This window comes from Ambystoma mexicanum, chromosome 9 (assembly GCF_040938575.1).
Source record: "Ambystoma mexicanum isolate Mex_15411 chromosome 9, UKY_AmexF1_1, whole genome shotgun sequence".
Classification (NCBI taxonomy): domain Eukaryota; kingdom Metazoa; phylum Chordata; class Amphibia; order Caudata; family Ambystomatidae; genus Ambystoma; species Ambystoma mexicanum.
The window spans coordinates 631,958,153-631,976,794 of NC_090931.1; the positions used below are offsets into that span (position 1 = coordinate 631,958,153).

At 46.1% G+C, this 18,642-nt stretch overlaps 1 protein-coding gene across 2 annotated transcripts in view; it reads left to right on the forward strand.

Annotated features, from left to right (window-relative positions):
- The window catches only part of BLTP2 (bridge-like lipid transfer protein family member 2), a 1,026,973-nt gene that overhangs the window by 721,913 nt on the left and 286,418 nt on the right, over window positions 1–18,642 (forward strand). For both annotated transcript variants that reach the window (XM_069615333.1, XM_069615334.1), the window contains one exon: window positions 6,445–6,544. In XM_069615333.1, the coding sequence (XP_069471434.1) occupies window positions 6,445–6,544 (100 nt within the window). The remainder of the gene's footprint in view (window positions 1–6,444; window positions 6,545–18,642) is intronic.

Genomic DNA, 18,642 nt, shown 5'->3' on the forward strand with positions numbered 1-18,642 from the left:
CAAGAACTTTCCAGGAGCTGAAAGCCTTTATTCCAGAGAACATCCTCATGTGCTGACTGATCGGGTGTGGCTCCCTAGGCCTGGTCTTCATGTGTTGACTCATCGGGTGTGGCAGGCAGGCTGAAGCTGGTGGGTGTGGCTTCAGAAGCTCAGCTATATAAGCTGCTCCATACTTAAGGCCGGTGCTTCACGTTACTCTGCACTTGCGTGCAACGTGACGCTCACCGTCGATTGGACCATTTTACTTATCTTTGAAACCAGGCGTTCTCCTGCATACTCACCTCCAGGAAACCGGTGCTTCATCTAAAGACTCATCTCCTGACTGCAGCTTTCCTAGCACAAGCAAACAGTTCTGCTCTCAGCTATCAGGGCCTTTGAGGGTTGTCTTTTTTTCTATGAAAAGTCTCTTGCCTCCGAGGACCTGATGTCTTAAAAATAATAAACAAACAGTTCCTTTTTGCTTGCACGTTGGGTGATACCTTTCACCCCTGGATCCCCCTCTTCCGGGCTCAGGCCCTTCTCGAATGTTAGCCTCCCTCCGCCGGGTTCACTACAGCTTTCAACACAATCTCATCTGCGATATTCACAAATCGTAATGATCCAACGTAGATCCAGGCAGCCGGACCGCTCTCCGTCTCAGAGCCGGCGCAAGCAAGGAAAAGGGGATTCGGGGGGGACTAAGGGCATTTTCCAGTCTCCCTCCTGCGCGACAGCCTCCGAGGGAAAGAATGCATGACCCGCCGCTTCGGGTCCACTTGTCTCCGGTGGGGGGCAGGCTTGCTCTCCGTGCACATTTCTGGCACCAGAATTTCGCTAACCCCTGGATCCTCTCCATAGTATCCACAGGTTACTGCCTCTCTATCCCAGCCTCTCCTCCCTCCTCCCCTCCCCTCCCACAGGTTGGGACAGCAACTCTTTTGGCAGAGATCCGGTTGCTCGTAGAGAGCCAGCGAGTGGGGGAAGTCCCAGCCTCCCAGCGATTTTCACCATTCCGAAGAACCACCAGGTGGGCCTGAGAGTTGTGCTAGACCTTTCCACCCTAAACCTCTCCTTACCCCTGCAAAAATCCAAGATGGTTATGCCATATTTTATAGCGGAGACATTGGACAGGGGAGACTGGAGGTGCTCCCTGGACCTGAAGGACGCGTACCTACATGTCCCGATTTGGCAGCCCATCGTTCTTTCCTTCGGTTCAGGATCATGGGCTACCATTTTCAGTACAAGGTCCTTCCGTTTGGCCGCAACTCGGCCCCCAGGGTCTTCACCAGGCTCATGAATGCAGTGGCGGCCCTACTCAGAGCACAGGGCCTCCACATCTACCCATACCTGGACGACTGTCTCGTCGGGGCTTCATCTCCGGAAGCGGTTCACCACTCTTCCCATGCCCTTATGAACCCTCTGCACGATCTGGGCTTTTCGCTCAATCTCAAGAAGTCGAAGCTGCAACCCACACAGACTCTGACATTTTTGGGCCTCATCTGTGACACGTGCTCCCAGAAGGTATTTCCTTCGGAGGACAAAATCTCGGCTATCAAGAGGGCCACCATCCACTTCCTCAGCAGAGAGTTGACATCAGCATGGTGGTACCACTCTCTCCTGGTTCTAATGGCAGCGCTCCTATTAGCCGTCCCGCACACAAGACTAAGGATGACGAGGATTCAGCTGCACTTCGCGGCCTCATGGAACCGGGAGCGGGGCTCTCAATCCGAGATGATGAACGTTCCTCCATATCTCCACCCGGACCTTACCTGGTGGTCCAGAGACTGCAACCCACAGATGGGCAAGCCCTTTCGAACGCCCACTCCACAGGCCACAGTCGCCACAGATTCTTCTCTCGAGGGCTGGGGAGCCACCCTGGACGATCTCTCTGTCCAAGGCACCTGGTGTTAGGGAGAATTCTCATAAATGTGCTAATTCCCTTCACCTTAGAGACCCCCAGCAACTTTGCTGGATTTTGAGGACTTGATATTTTTACGTGGAGAGTGTGAGCCTTTTTCCCCCACTCTTTTATGTATTTTGATGTGTGTTTTACACTTGTGTTCTTTGATTATAGAGTTTCAGATAACTCCATAGGCATAATCTTTTCATGTGTGTTACACAGCACCCTCAGTGCAGTGACACAGGGATGTCTTTTAGACTTCCCAAAGGTTGAAATACCTTCTCTGGGATAAAATACTGTTTCCCAGAGAATGTAAAGGGAAATTGACTTTACTAGTCTTGCCAAATTCCTAGACCCAGCACACCCCATCTTACAATAGAGTGTGGGAGGGGTTACATAGTATCCCCTGTGTCTAAATACTCATGTAGCAGTCAAATGCTACCCTTTCCTATTGAAAAGGCTGGTGGCAGTGGTTTTCCAACAAACTACCATGATTTTTCCCGACCGCGAACACCCGTAGCTAAAGATCACGGGAGCCATGTTTTTCAAGATGGCGCCTTAAGCCCCTTTGTTTAAACAGGTCCTGGTCTTCTTTTTTCGCCGTTTCTTTTTGGAAAGGTCCTTCTAGTGTTTGTCTCTGCGCGCCAAACCAGGTCTGGTCCCCTTGTTCGTATGCCTTTGGTGGGCTTCAGGACTGAAGACCGCCTCTGGCGTCTGAGTGTCTGGGGTAGGCAGGAAGTGAGGGAGGTGTCCCCTGCGCTTAGTTTCCTAGGAGACCCAAATGCACTCTGGCATGATTGGCTGGCTGGCTGTCTGGCCAAGACCGCCACCCTGCTGGGTGAGTGACAGCTGGGCTGGAATGAAAGGGAGAGAACTGTTTAAAAGACAAGTCTCTTGGACTGGAAAGCAGTGTCGACCACTGGAACGAAAGAACCGAAGAAGAGCTGGAAGAGGACGGCTGCTGCAACTCCTGAACCGTTGCTTTGCCCGGTGAAGCCCTGTTGCAGGTCCGAATTGCCAAGTTCATCTCAACATAGAAGCACCTTCAAGGACGACCTCTCCCTTTGAGTTGGTGGGGCCAATCAACTCGTAAGCCACCTGGATACCATTCTTAAGGCTGGTTAAGATTAACCCGGGAGAGGGGCACTAGCTTGTGTGCTTGAATCTACAGCTACTGGAACTGAAGTGACTCAATTTTGTTTGCGTTATCCGACAATCCCGTCCAGTGCAGGAGTCCCCTGACGTCCTCCCTCTTGTCCCCACGACTGAGGCTCAGGAACCGTGAGATCTGCAGGAACTGCCGGGAACCAACGACTTTGGCTGCAATTGTTTTTTCTTACTAAGGTACTGTCACAACCCGATTGAGAGAACCCCACTCTCTTGGTGAAAGTTTGTGAAACTTTCCCAACTTGCAGGCCTAATCAGCCTGTGACCCAACAAATGATTCTTTTTCGCCTAAACTACTTCTGCGAACTTTTGCAAAGACTTTACCGTTTGATACCAGAACTGCTCTTTCCTATCCCAAACACTAGCCCATTGACTTTGGCCTAGGCCTATTGAATTGAACTCTTCTGGTGAACTGAAACTATTTGCACTGTCTAACAAGTTTGTTATCTATTCTACTTATTGTATGCCTTTTTGCTCGCTTCTAAGTAACTGAACTGCCGTTTGTATGTTGAGTTTTGTATTAAAGTGTATTGATATATAATATTGAGTTGCCTCCTTCTAGTGACATGTTTTCTAAATGATTGTGTAATAAATGAATAAGTGTTTTACCAAGAAACCTTAAGTATAAGTGTCTTCTTGAACCACTGTTCTTAAAAGTCCTCTGTGTAATGACTTGTACTGCTCACGTTCACTCTTAAGATGAGCCTGGCTGCTCAGCTCGCTACCAAAAACTGTGTGGTACAGACTTATACCAAAGGTTGGTTTGGCTTACACCTGTAGTCCTAATTGTGTGTGGTGGTCCCAGAGGGTACTGCATGCAATTCTGCTTAACACCTGGACTCGTCTGGAACAGGAATACCACATCAGTTGGCTAGAGCTGAACGCCCTCTGCCTGGCGCTTAAGGCATTCCTACCACTTCTCAGGGGCAAGGTCGTCCTGATCCTGGCGGACAACTCGTACAGCATGTACTACGTCAACAAGCAGGGAGGCATCAGATCCCCACCTCTATGCAGACTGGCGATCAACATGTGGGAGTGGGCCCTGGAAAAGGACATGAACCTCACGGCAGTCCACCTCCCGGGGGAATCCAACCTGGAAGCGGACAGGCTCAGCAGGCTGGGAGCAAACAATTTCGAGTGGCAGCTAAATGAGCTCGTTATTCAGGAAATCTTCAACAGGTGGGGTCACCCCCAGGTAGATCTCATTGCCATCTGGCACAACAAGAAGTGTCCCCAGTTCGCATCTTGGTGAGGTCAGGGCCCCAGCTCTCTGGGTGACACATTTAACCTCCAGTGGATCGGCATGAAGGCCTAAGCCTTTCCACCCATGCCCCTGATTCACTGGGTAATCTGCAAAATCAAGGAGTCTCGCCAACTCCTCATCATTCTAATAGCTCCATGGTGGCCAGCCAGGCCATGGTTTTCGGAGCTGCTCAGTCTCTCGGAGGTGCCCCCAATTCACCTCCCGATAGGCCCAGCACATTTTCTGGCACAGCAGGGGGGCAGAGTCATCCACCCTGTGCCAGGGAAACTAGCCCTCACAGCTTGGTACCTCAGCAGGTAACGCTGAGGCGCCTCTGCCTATCGCAGGCCAATCTGGTGATCATATAGGGCGCCAGGAGCAGGCTATCGGCGCCCAGTACAAAAGCAAATGGACCAGATTCTGCCACTTGGCAGACTCCAAGGGAATCGACCCCCTGGCGTGCACCTTGGACGACGTGCTCTCATTTTCAGCACACCACGCCCACTCAGGCATACAGGTAGACACCTGCCGCACATACCTCACAGCCATTGGGGCTTACAGGAACTCGAAGGAAGGCATCTTCTCCTCCTCCAATCCTATCTTCAAGAAACACCTGACCGGACTCGCAAGGCTCTACCTGTCCGACTAGAGACCGCACCCTGTGTGGGACCTTAACATAGTCTTGGGCGCTCTGGCGCACAAACTGTACAAGCCTTTTGCATCTGTGGACATCAGGCTGGTCACCATCAAGACGGCCTTACTAGTCGGCCTCACCTCGGCTCGTAGAGTCAGCGAGATCCAGGCGCTGGTCACCTCGGAACCATGTACTACCTTTCACAAGGACAAAGTAGTCCTGCTGACACACCCGGTGTTTCTGGCCAGGGTCCCGTCTGCTTTCCACTTGAACGAGGAAATAGTACTTCCTATGTTTTTTCCCGATCCCAAGGACAAAACACAGAGAGTGCTGCACTGTCTGGATGTCAGGCGTTCTCTGAAATTGTACTTGGACAGGACCAAGGGTTCCACAAATCGGACGCGCTGTTTGTCACTTTCGGAGGCTCAAGACCAGGCTCTCAGGCCCATAAGGCTTCCATATCCCACTGGATAGTCTCGGTCATCAAGGAAGGGTAGGAGGGCCAGCACAAGCCGCTTCCGGCCAACATGCATGCCCACGCAGTCAGGGCCAAGGCAACGGCCATCACATTCCAGCGCCATGTCCCTTGGCAAGTCATAAGCATGGCGGCCACTTGGGCCTCTCCCTCGTCTTTCTTCAAGCATTACTGTTTGGATGCCGGCTCTAGATCTGATGCGGCTTTCGGACAGGCGGTTCTCAGGAACCTATTTGCTTAAGGAGGGTCTCCTCTCTACCCTGGGGCTACAATCAGTTGTAATCGGCCATACAGTATGGAGAAAAGGGGATAGGACGTAAGAGTAATTGTAAATTACTCACCATAGTGACTAACGTACTCTTAGTCCATAGTCCCCTTTCCTCCATACGTCCCACCAACCTCCACCCTAATATTACTGGTGTCATTAGGCAATGTTAAATCTATTGTCGACGCGTAAATGGGGACTGAGATGTGGCGGCGGAGTCAGGGCAGCGCATGCTCCCTGGCCCGCACCCCTGCGCGCCTCTAAATTTTAAGGGGAAAGTTTTTTCTGGTGAAAAATGTTCAGTCTGCCGTCCCTTGGAAGGGACGCCCATACAGTATGGACGAAAGGGGACTATGGAGTAAGAGTACGTTAGTCACTACGGTGAGTAACTTATAATTTCTTCTTTACCCTCTCATAGTAGCATGAGATGTAGTTATTCAGAAGCCTGCCATTTCTTTTCATTTTGCTGTGTCAAAGAACACCGGATTCACGTTTTTATTTTTCCATTGGTGAAACAGTTCAGAGAAAATCCATGTGTGAGTAGTCAGAGATTTGCTGATCCCTTTGAATACTGTTAGAGCTTTTGCAAAGTCAGGTGCATGCATGCCATGATTAAGGACTTTGGTGGCATGCTGAGTAAAAAGCATATTTCAGGTAGTTGAAGATTCAAGTGCTAGTGTACATGTATGTGCCTGTGTCGGATGGAGGAGCTGGGATTAGAGGGTTTATGAATATTCTGTATCTATGAGACTTATCAGAGGCTTATAATCCTTTCCATCAGGTGAAAAACATTGAAGAGCATCGGCAGAGGACTCTGGACTCGGTTCAGGAATTAATGGAAAGTGGGCAAGCAGTAGGAGGAATGGTCAGCACCACCACAGGTAAGGACGCATACCTTCCAGGGGCAAATACTGTATTTTGTGAGGAGCAAGCGCCTGAATTAAAGTCACATGGTTTACATTTGACAAACAAGCAGTGTGTTTGTATGTGGGTGTGGTTTGCATATTCTCAAGATTTTTCTTTTATTTGGGCAGCATCGCCTCTCTTTGTAACTTAGCAGAGGAGGACCTACTCTTGCAACAGGGAGATTTGATAATGAACCTCTCACCTCAATCTCTACACATTGCAGCTTAGTGAATGAAGAGGTAGACTAGGGCCATCTGTGGCTTTCTAGAGAATTCATAATTTCAGGACTGCTGGAAGACCCTTGAAATATTCTGATTGATGCTGTTTTCTCTCAAAAGATATTGCCCCTCTTATGTACCCCACTGATGTGTTATATCGGGTCTGTGTCTTTAGTGCTCTGATCTTCCTGCTGCTGGCTTGTACCTCACAGATCTTTACACCACACTCACTTTAAGCACCATGTTTCCAATGGGCTACTGTAGCCTAGCAGCATTTCTTATCCTTGAAGGGGGAGGATGGGCCCCCCTTCACCCAGCTCCTCCACCATCACCCCTTATATCGTGTGGCATCCTCTACCTACCTTTTCATTGTCCACCTCCTGTCCTTTTTTCCCCACTCTCTACCCTTGATGTCCTATTGCCAGCACCCTCCACGCCACTTCTCTGCTCACGCCATGCCCCTCCCAAGCCTTTTCCCACCTCCTCAGTGCCGCTCCAGCAGTCCTTCCCAGACCAACATGGCACTGAGCCTGTGCTGCTATTAGCAGTGCGGTAACAACCTGCACCACAAATTCAGTTTGGTTAATACCTGCGCTGCAATTAGCAATACAGGCATTAACCACACCAGAGTTGTGGTGCAGGACACAGTTATATCTTTTGCCTCTTCTGACCAAGTTCAACAGTCCAATTATATGCATTTAAGTGTCATTTTGATGGGCTGCTAATTTCCCTTCCCCTTCCCTAATCCATTTTGCACTGCACAGGCCCAATTCAATATGTGCTTTAACTGTGCTTTTGGTTCACGAATTGCCAGAGCATGTGGCATCCAGTCAATTGAAAGTGTCTCTTGCAAGAGAGTGTTGTGGTGTACTGTCTCCATAGATTAAAGAGTACGTGAATTTCAAGTATTCCTCTTTACACCCACTTCTAAGGTCTTCAAGAGAAGTGGTGTTTCTCGCAACTCTCCTTCATTTTTCTCAAAGGTACGGTGTTTATAACATCAGTGAGAAGCTATATCTTCCAACTTAATTCCAGTCCTCTTCGGCCATAGTGAAAGGACCTTCCATAGCTTAAACTGTGCACTGGGCTCAAATGATAGGTTGTTTCTGACGAATGAAGATGCTTCACATAAGAGGCAGGACTCTAAGAAGGTGTTTCCTTACATTCTCAAATTATATTCTATTAAAAGATTTCCACTCAATCACTTCAAAGCATCATCGCGCACTTTTTCGACATAGAGTGCCATCTGTAGCCTTTCAATATCTTGTTCTCTTGATATTTATTTTAAGACAAGGGACCTCATTACAACTTTGGAGGCAGCCATGCCCTTAATAACGGCATGGCTGCCTCCAAAATAGTGTCTGGTTCTGGGTTCCCTGAATGGGGAAATACCGGGCCATTCCGACTTTGGAGGGCCTGGTATTTCCTCCTTCAGGGAACCCAGACCCGGTCCTTCCCCATTCCCATTTGAGCCCCAATAGGGCTCAATGGGAATGGGGAGGGAGCTAACAATGGGCCTGTTAATAACGGGCCCGTTGTTAGCTCCCTGGTCGCCTCGCAGGACCCGCTATGGACGTCTGGTAAAACCAGACGTCCATAGCGGGTCCCACGAGGGAACCTCATAATAGGGTAGAATGGGATTAACGGCGCCAGCACCATTACCGGCGCCGTTAATCTCATTCCGCCCACCTCGTAATGAGGCCTGGGGTCACCTATTTATTGGCTCCAAAATAAATAAGGACTGGGGACGTCTGGGGACCGGGAGGAGCCACTCACTTTGTGATGCCACCGCTGGAGGTGGTTCATAGAGGATCCCCCAGAGCTCGTTCGGCCCTCTTGTCTCAAAACTGGGTACAAAGAGAGAACAGGTGGGAACGGAATCTCTGCCAGCATAGTTAAAATAGCCATACCCTAGAGGCCAAATGGAGTCTATTAGAGTGACCCCACAATCTTCCATCACTTGCCCTGTAGGGGCACTGTGGGTTGCAGACCTCGTTCAAGCGTCCATGCAGGTAGCTGGAGTCTGTGTTGAGCGTACGCTGCATGCAACGACTTCTGTGTGGACTCTGAATCGAATCTTGAGACAATCCCCAAACATATACAAAAGACACAGGAGACAAACACTTGCATGAACATGGCGGGGTTAGGTAAGATTTTCATAGCAATGATAAATCTTCCTGACCTATGTCAACCCCAGAACTTTTTTGCTCTACTGGTGGATTCTTTTTCCCTATACCACAGTGATTGGGAACCTTTTTCCACACTCACAGAATCGTTTACTCTTTTTATGGGTGTCATTTTTAAGACTCTCCATACTGTCTTTTTAATTTTATCCTCTTTGACAACTTTTGGTATATACTTTTTTATTGTTGTAGGGTTGCCCTTGGGGATCCCCTTTAACTTTCTCTGGCTAACCTTGTGAGAACTACAGTTCCCAAGGGAAGCAAGGATCTTTGGATCCATTTTACATTTTGTTAAGTGAAACCAGCACACCCCACTTTATGTGGAGTGCTGGGGAGATGCAATGTATCCCCTTTCTCCTTTTAACTGTAACATTTGTTACAGGGGCAAGCTTGCCTTTAATGACTGGTGGCAGTGAACCTTTTTACTAATTCGGTGCACCTTTACCGAAGGCTGTTTTCACAGCCCCCGTAAAGGCACAGCTAGGTGCTCATTTTACCAAAATAGCCCTGTGTTCCTTTTTGCACCATTGTAGTGTTCATTGTTCTTTCTTGTTCCTTCCCCTGACCTGCAGGGTGGGAAATTCCTTTTTGTCAGTGTTACCTTTGGCGGGAGACCTCGGTCAAGCCCACCCAGGCTCCAGAGTGTCTGAAGGCAGGAAGCGAGGGAGGAGTCCACCACTCTGCAGACCTTTGTCTTCCTGCCTCACTGTGGGAATCCAGTTCAAACTGGGAGGCTGGCTATCCTGGAAGGACTGCCAACCACCCAAGTTTGAATGTTGCAAGTCTGTTTGATTGGCTCTGACATTACAGTGGAGACTTGGACAAAGATGTGTGCGAATGTCAAACTTTGTTCCTTGGGTTTGACTGAAAGAACGAGACAAATTAAGATCCTAAACAGGGTTTATTGGACCCCGGAGAGATTATGGAAGAGAGGTTTGAAGGATGATCCGGAATGTTGGGCATGTGTTCATGAGGGTGGTACGTTGGAACATATGATGTAGGATTGTGGAAAGGTACAGGGATTTTGGAGCGAAATTGGTGAGATTTTTTAAAAGGTCCTGAATGACTCAATTGGTTTTAACTTTGGGACATTCATTTTGGGGAATGATTCAATCTTGGATGATCTCACTCAGTGCCAAAAGAAATTGTTATTTAGAGGTGCTGCAGTGGGTAAGGAAATCACCATAGAAATTGGAAATGTAATGTTACATTAGAGAAAGAAGTTTGTCTGAATCAAATGCATATTTTGGCGGATATGGAAGAACGTTTATATAGGAAACAAGGCAAGAATTGATTATTTGTGAAGATTTGAGGGACATTTTTGGCGTTGTATTGAATATGACTTTGTATATTATAAGATGTGAACTGTGGGTTTCTGTGGGGTTTGTTTCTGTGCTATTGCTGTTTTTGATGTTTATGTGACTTTGTAAATAGACTTTGTAAATATATTGTCATTTTATACATTGATGTTATTTTATATTGAAAATAAATTTAAAAAAAAACAAGTGCATAGACATTTGAATGAACACTTTTATTTAAAACATAAAAATAGAATACTCCGCCATATGATAACATAAATATCACAACAACAACTCATTGATAAATCTAAAAAATAGTAAACAATCAACCTTTTAAATGTTACCTTTCCCAATGCATTTTTTTAAAATTTGGTTTCATTTCAAGTTTCACCCCATTCCTTTCTAATTTAAAGCACAATTAACGGCACATCGCATTCAAGGCTCGAAATATAATCAATTATAGATAATGTATATTTTCAACAATTTCTTTTAGTTTTTCTTTATTCTGAACACTTTTTTTTGTTTTAGTTTGTACATGTTTGCCACTCATTTTTTGCATTATAGCGGTTTCTTGCATTCCTCGCTCTAAAATAATTCCATGCAAAAATGTCCAAATTGTTGGTTTATGTTTTCCCATGGCTACATTTAGAGCATGATGCCATCCCTCCAACTTGTTGTTTTTTGCATTTCCATGAAGTATTGCTTCATGGCAATTCCAGAATTCTACCTTTACTTTAGGCTGTGTTATACCATATCGTGTTTGGCTTCCAATCCAGGTATCTTCAAGGTAATTTTAAAAAATTGCTCATTTCCTTTTCATTGCGTTTGTAATAGTCTTGATATATTATTGTCTTGTATGCCTGAATTACTTCGTCTCTCGGTACACAGGCCAAAGAACACAATTGTTTGACATGAAATTGAAACTCACAATCGCTCACATATTTATTCTGTAACCCATACCGTTGTATATTTCTCCAAACACTTTGGCTAAAATGGAAAAAAACAACCCTGTGTTTCAAACTCAGGAAAAATTGTTAATACACTTTTGATTGCTGCTGCTAACTCATAGTCTAGAATGCATATTTTTGATTCTCTTCCTTCATATTGCATTAATGTTTTTAATTGTCCAAATGCTTCCTTGTATGACTTCTCAGTTTTGTTACTCATTAATATATATGCCCTAGGGAAGAAATCAGAATCAACATTACCATGTTCTATATAGTTGGGCAAATGAATTCCGGCACCTTTTAAACGTCCCGTCCATCATCCAAGAATTGCTCCTCAATATTCAATCTAGGTTTTCATCAGATGCTTACATTAAAAATCTATTCTCTGCTGATTCACTATCAAATTGTAAAAATGTATAACCTTGTTTGGTATACCTAATTTCCTCTGGTACTATTAACTCATCCATGCTTTTTGGTATTTTTGGGTCTTTACTAATCACATTCCTCTAATAAATGACTTGGTGCTTTAATGAATGCCAACTTGGCAAATTGCCTGCAAGGTGCGGGGGAAGTTCTCCCAGGATTTATCTAGCCACTTGTCCCATTGGTCCATCCTCATTTAGTGATTTTTGTTTCACCTTTTGAATATTTTCCTTTGCTTGTATTTTACATGCATCCGGTTCATGATTATGACCAGTTGCAAATTTCACTAGATCATTCACAGTACTTGCCCTTCCTCGACAGTCCTTGCTTTTGTACTTTGTGCATTTCCACCAAGCTTTTTCATTTTCTGTTCGTCCCTGGCCATAACTGTACCCTTTATGGCACAGTTGTTTATTTTCTTTGTTTGAAATAATATATTTTGCCTCCTGCAATGACATTTTTTTCCTCTACAAAGCAAAATTAATTTTTTCAATCACATTCTTTTTTATATTATTAATCTGTAAAATACACCCCAAATGGATTAAACATTTACCTCTGTTCTCAAACAGTGTACTCCGTTATTCTGGTGTTTATTACTTGAATCAATATGTTAAAACACTTCCTTTCGGATCGCTGTCTCCAAACGTTAGTTTTCTCTCACAATCAGTAATCTACTAATGCGCCTGCTTTAATTCTGTGTTCGTGACATCTCTGTATTTCCTCAACATGATCTCGCGTGATTATGCGCTGTCAGTGTAATACAGCTTCCTCCAACATTAACTGTTACGTGATGCGAACGGTAAACGTGTCTCTTTTTAAATGTTTATACTTCTGCAGCATGTTAATTTATAAATATAACAGAATGTGAATGTCTTCAATTTTTTTGTAATGCAACCTTTTACAATGCGCCCCGTTCGTCTACGAGATTTTCGCTTACAAGCTTTTAAAGTACATTCCTAAAAGGTGGAGTCTTGTACTGTCTCAGTTGAATGGTTTTACTAAGTCCTTGGACTTCAGAAAAACTGTCCTAACAGGAGGCATGTTATCTAAATATGTATTTATTCTTTAAGAAAAACGGTGCCAAAGCTGTCGCCAAGTCTAAGACTCTGTGCCCTACTCTGCAAAGAAAAAAACATAAAAGGGTGCTCGTCAGTATGTCTTACATAAATGCAGTCCTCGGTCCAGAATTGTATTCTAACCTGAGTTCGCTCCCTAGCACTACAAAGGAAAACACATATCCAACAAAGACATACTTTGGGCGTTTGCCTGAATAAAAGGATGGTAGCTGGTTTCTGACCCCCATCCTGTTGTTTCTTTTCCATAGGCTCCTTGCCTAGATGCCCAGGCCCAAAAAACATACCGATTGACTTTTCAATCTCTTTCCTTCCCAACTCGGGTTTGTTTCCATTTCTTGTTTCCCCCTCTGGGGTTGTCATTTTCCACTTTTTGTCCTTTGTTTGACCCTTTTTCTTCCACTTCCCCCTTTGCTTCCACACTCTCCTCACCTGAGCTGCTTGAGTCGAAGCCTTCGGTGGACAGGTTTCGCCTGGCGAGGTAGTCTTTCTCCTTTTTTGGTGGTTATTGCCTGTCACAGAGGGAAGCCACAGTGAACGCTGATGGAACAGCACGCCTGTGGTTCCCTCCACAGGAGCAAGCCTATACACAAGGGAAAAAGCCAAGCGGCAGAAAATACCCTTGTCAGGCGCCGAACTGCACTCTGTCCGACTCCAAGTATGAACTTCCGAAGTGATGTTGCAGACAGAAATGAAGGATGTAGCAGGAAGAGGTGCAGACTCAAAACGGCAGGGATCCGTAGCAAACGTGAAGCCAGAAGGCGTGGCTGGTATCCAATGCAGCCTGGCAGGACACAGGAAGTACAGGACTCGGGTAAGAGAAGAGAAAGCTGAATAATAGGAAGTAGACTGGGAATCCAATTGGAGAGGAGCCCAGGGTAAACGGAGAGGAGAAAGCAGAAAGAGCAAAGGCACTGGGTCTCGAAGGAGGGAGACGCGACCCGGGCGAAGGAACCGGAATGAAACTGGTAAGAGGCAAAGTAACAAAGAGAAGGAAAACTTCGTGCAGAGGACGAAGTTAGTAACAGAACAAAAGCACTTACGATCCAGACGGAGTGTCAGCAGCAAGCGTAAACCCGGAAGTTGGGCACACTATCCAGAGCGGTTGCAACGCAGCATCCACCGGGAGGAGGAGGAATAAATACTCCCGGCGGGCTCCGCGCTGAGGGAACTGGGACGGCTGCTAGAGCCGTAAAATAGAGAAAGGACTACCAGTCTCTCAACCCATACTGCCAGCGATACCGCTGAAGTATCCGCCAGTCTCAGCGGCGGCGGATGACACTTTTCCCACTCAAGGACCTCTTGCTCATCTCACTACTCACTCTTATCCCCACCTCTGGGCTTTTTCATTGCACTTCCCATCCTGGAATCTCTGTGGTGTCACCTGCCTTTGGGGTTTCTCTGTGTTCTCCCCACATTGGGGTCTTTTGGTGTTCTCCCCCCACCTTGAGGCTTCTTGGTTCTCACCCTGCCTTGGAGTTTTTGGTATTCTTCCCATCTTGAGGCTTCTTGGTATTCTCCCCGCCCTGGTGCCTCTCAGCCCTTAGCCCGTCTTGGGTGTCCCTTTGGGCTCACTGCGCATTGGGGTTTCTCTGGTTTCACCCCACCTTGGGGTCCTTTTGGGCACTCCCCGACTTGCGTTTCTTGGCTCTCATCCGGCCTTGGGGTCTCTTGGGGATCACCTTAGGGTTTTTCAGTATTCTCCTTGCTTTTGCTTCGCTGCCCAGTTCCCGGAGCCACAGCGTACCTTTGTCTTCTGGGCGGTGCTCCCAAGGAAAGTCAGTCAGTTTGATTTGGAGCCGCTTATGTGACTCATCAACTCGGTTCCACATCAGATGCAGCTTCTCATTTCCTGCTGGTTTCCGGCAGGAGACTGGCAGCGGTTTCCCATTATGTTAGTCTCTCAGTTCTAGAGAGGTGATTGGTCTCCTCCGCCCCTCTGGGCCAGAACATCCGGCTCCTTGCTCGGTGGGTGCTGATCCCTCCATGACGCTGACTCCCTGTATGAACAACACACCTGCCATTCCCATGTACTGCCTTGTGTGGCAGACTCAGGCCAGAATACCTACTTTACTACATGAAGTTTATTTAAATCAAAGAAAACGCCTTACTGACTTGTGATAGTTCAGAAGGAGGAGACAGACCGTTTTTGTAATTTCAAGATTCTTTATTCAAATAATAAAGGACAAATGCCTTGCTATCCTTACTTAGTCTTAGATTGCCACACCTCACCAAACTAACTAAGGTGCTTGTTGTCTGTTAGGCAGTCCAAAAGAAAACAGTATGGCCTCCGTCCAACTTTAATCTACTCTGTCAATACCACTAATAGAATACAAAAAAAAGACCAGGAGAATGACTCCCTTCTCCTGCATAAGGTTCTTCAGCTTTAGAATGCAATCCTGAGATAGTGCTTGGCTATCTCGTGAAGTAATTGGATTAGTTCTTGGAGGGGACATTTCTCAGTACTGGTTTCCCCTGCTTGTTCCCTTGACGGGCCTTTCCTCTTCAGCCTGGCTAGCTTTGGAAATCCTGGAAAAATATCTCTATTCAGTCTCTCTTAAAGTGTTTCTCTTCCTGCTTTCACTAGGAAGACTGATTCCCTCTTTGTGTGGTTCTTATTATCGCTGTTACAGTTCTTCAATTATTTGATATATTCACGCTCTTTTCTGATTCACTGTCTTCCTCCTTGCTATTCTTATTCTGGACCCAATAGTAATTCCCTTGTCCAGTTCTTCTCTCACTGAGACTAGTGGGATGGGTTTCACAATAGTTTGTCTTTTCTGACCACTCACTGCGACGAGTAGGCTGAGTCCAGGAGTGTTTGTCGCTCTCCTTTACTTCGGGCCACTAACTGTGACGAGTAGGCATACGGTATTCTTTATTGCTGTGATCCCTCCCGGGGCTCCCGTCATCCCCATTACCTTGCTTTTCAAGAGTTGGCATCACTTGGCCTGTTCCCAGGAGATGGACGTAGTGTGTTGTCACGATAGCTAGGATTCTCGTTCTGTTTGCTTTGTATTCTTCTCTGTGACATCCAGGTTCAATGGTCCCTGCGTTGTTATAGGACTGATCAATCCACCCCTCCAGGGTCATGCCACACTTCTTGCCTGCTTCTCGTTGGGGTTTTCTTCCCTTCTGCTGCTCAGCCTCCGACTTCCTCGATGACTCTGGCTGAAAACACCTTCTGGCTTCCTCGCTACAGAGTATTTCATCCTCTCCTTGTCCAGTCACGACTTGACTGGCTTGAAGCTCCCGAAATTCGTTCCTCTCTCTCTAATAAGTCCTTCCCTTTTTATTACTGGCTGTTGGGTCCTCCCCAGCGGAATATCGTAGCCCATCCTTCCTGTTTGTTGAACACTCTTCATTCTTGGTTCATTCTTCTTCGTCAAAATACTTTTGATTCCAGACCAGGGAGTAATCATTATTACTCTTTCATCATTCTTCTTCATGGTGTTTACAATTGATTGTTCTTCAAGGGGACTCTTGAACCGTATATTACAATAACACACAGTGGTTTGGTTTCATGGTGTCCTTGTTATCGAGAAATTTGAACAAAGAATTACTTTAATAACAAAACAATAATAAGGAAAAAATTTCATTTAAAAAAAGAAATGTGGGGTAAGGAGTTAAAACGGGATGGGAGGGGCTTGGGGTGCGTTTAAAAACATGGGCAAATGGGGGGTTTTAGGGAAGGAACCCCAAATAAAAAAATTACATTTGATATTTTTCTGTTATTAAAGTTTAGTTAAATCATGCTTTGTAATTGAATTTGTTAAAATCACATTGAACCAGTGTCCCCGGTGTCCCTGTGGTGTCAAAAAAAAGGAAAGGTTTTCCTCTGCAGAACAGGATTTCTTGTCCCTCGGGGGGGGGGGGGGGGAGACTCTCTCTGTGAAGTCTCGCTTACAACCCCCCCCCCCACCTATCGGGATTATTGCATAGCGGGCACGCCTCCATAGCCTCACAAGGAAAGGCTTCCTCAGTTCCCTACCTAACAAACTAACCTAAGGGTGCTCTTCAAAATTAGTCAAAATAATAAATATTGTCCTCTCTCCAAATCCTAACTGCTAAAATGGCACTACCACTTGGAGAAAACAACTTAAAAGGGAAAGCAAGCAACATGGGTTTCCCTCCATGTTCTTTATTCTGCCGTCTCCAATTATTTCTAGGAATTACTTAGTTTCCAGTTCCACACTTATTTGCAGGTTTTCTGACTTAATCAGTATCTTGTACATCTTATCAGAGTTTCAAATAAAGAAAAGGTTTTCCTATATATATACATTGTAAACTCTCGTCAATTCTTTAAATGGTTGTAGATGAAGAGCTATTTCTTTTATCGTCCTCCACCAACTACGTGGGTGCTTCACCACATGATTCCACTCTTGGTTGGTTCTGGTTTTCCCTTTGAATGATTCCTTTTTATAGGGCTCTCCTGGCTCCCTTGGTTCCCTTGTTTCCAGTTGCTTACTTGATACGTAGGGATATGTGTATCCCTTCTTAGTGTATCTCTCTCTTGGTTTTTGTGTGGGCTTTGAGCCATTTGGCTGATTCCAAGATTCTGGTTTTTGAGGCTCCCGTGCCCACTCTTGTTTTTTATGTCCATCTCCCTGGATCTGTTTTTTTCCTCTGTCACCAACTATGTGTGTCTCTTCCCACGAGATTCCAGTTTTGTTTAATTCTGGGTTCCCCTTGGTATGATTTCTTACTTGCTTTATAGAACCCTCCTGGCTCCCTTGGTTTTCTTGTTCCCAGTTTCTCACTTGATTCATAGGGTTGTGGGTATCCCCTCCCAATATATCTTACTTTTGGTTTTTGTCTGCGGCTTTGCGCCGTTAAGCTAATTTCAAGGCTCTGGGTTTATGGCTTAGCCCCTCTGGTTATGCATGTGCGTCTCCCTCTCCGGACCTGGTTGTCCCTTGTAGGGATCTAGCCCCCTATGTTTCTTCTCCATTATCCTGGTCATGTCTCCATATTCTCTGCTGTGAGCATCCTGTGTGCCTTCTTAGTGGGAGGTCCTGCTCCAGTGTAGAAATTATTCTGTATGTAGATTGTGCAGTCACGCGAACCATCTTCTCCTTTGTTATGATTCTAAGGAGTGAGGTTTGCGTGACGAGGGAGATGGTTGAAAGACAGAGGGAGGACAGAGGGAGGAAGAGCCCTCCCCTGTGAAGCGAAGTGCCGCAGCAGGCAGCTCTCTCCAGAGAGAGCTGACATAAAAGGCTGCACCTAACGAGGAACCGCCCGCCCTGCATACTGTCGCCTGCAAGCATCCGAGGTGAGGAGAGGGGGAGCGAAGGAAGGGACAAGAATATGGGGGGGGGCGCGGGCCACTCAAACGCCTATGAGAATATGGCGCAGTAACAAGCAATATCACGCATCCCATTGGGCGCAGCCTCCCACACGAGAAAAAACAAGCCAAACTCAGACTGAAAGGAAATTGCAAATTGATTTTGAGGAAAAGAAAAACGTCACCTTTGAGAGGCATACATTTTTTCAAAGGATACAAGATCCTCACGAGCCAGTAGAGAATTTCATTACAGCTTTGAGGTCTCTCAGCCATACCTGCGAGTTCTGCCCATTGACAGATTCATCCATACGTGATCAATTAGTGCGCTGTACTAATAACATGAAGATACAGGAAAGACTGCTGACTAAAGTGACTAAAGATGTCTCTCTGGAAGTGGCAGTGGAGACAGCCAGAAGCATGGAGCAGACACACAAATATATGTCTTCCATGAAGGGTGACAAGCAAGGAGAAGTGGCAGCAGTGAGAGGATTTAAGAAAATGAATATGAACAAGGAGATTAAATGTTACAAATGTGGTAGTAACCGTCATATGTCCACAAGTGTGTTTTGTCCTGCGAGGAACATATCTTGTTTGAAGTGCAAAAAGAAATGACATTTTGCGAGGGTATGTAGGGAGTCAGGCCA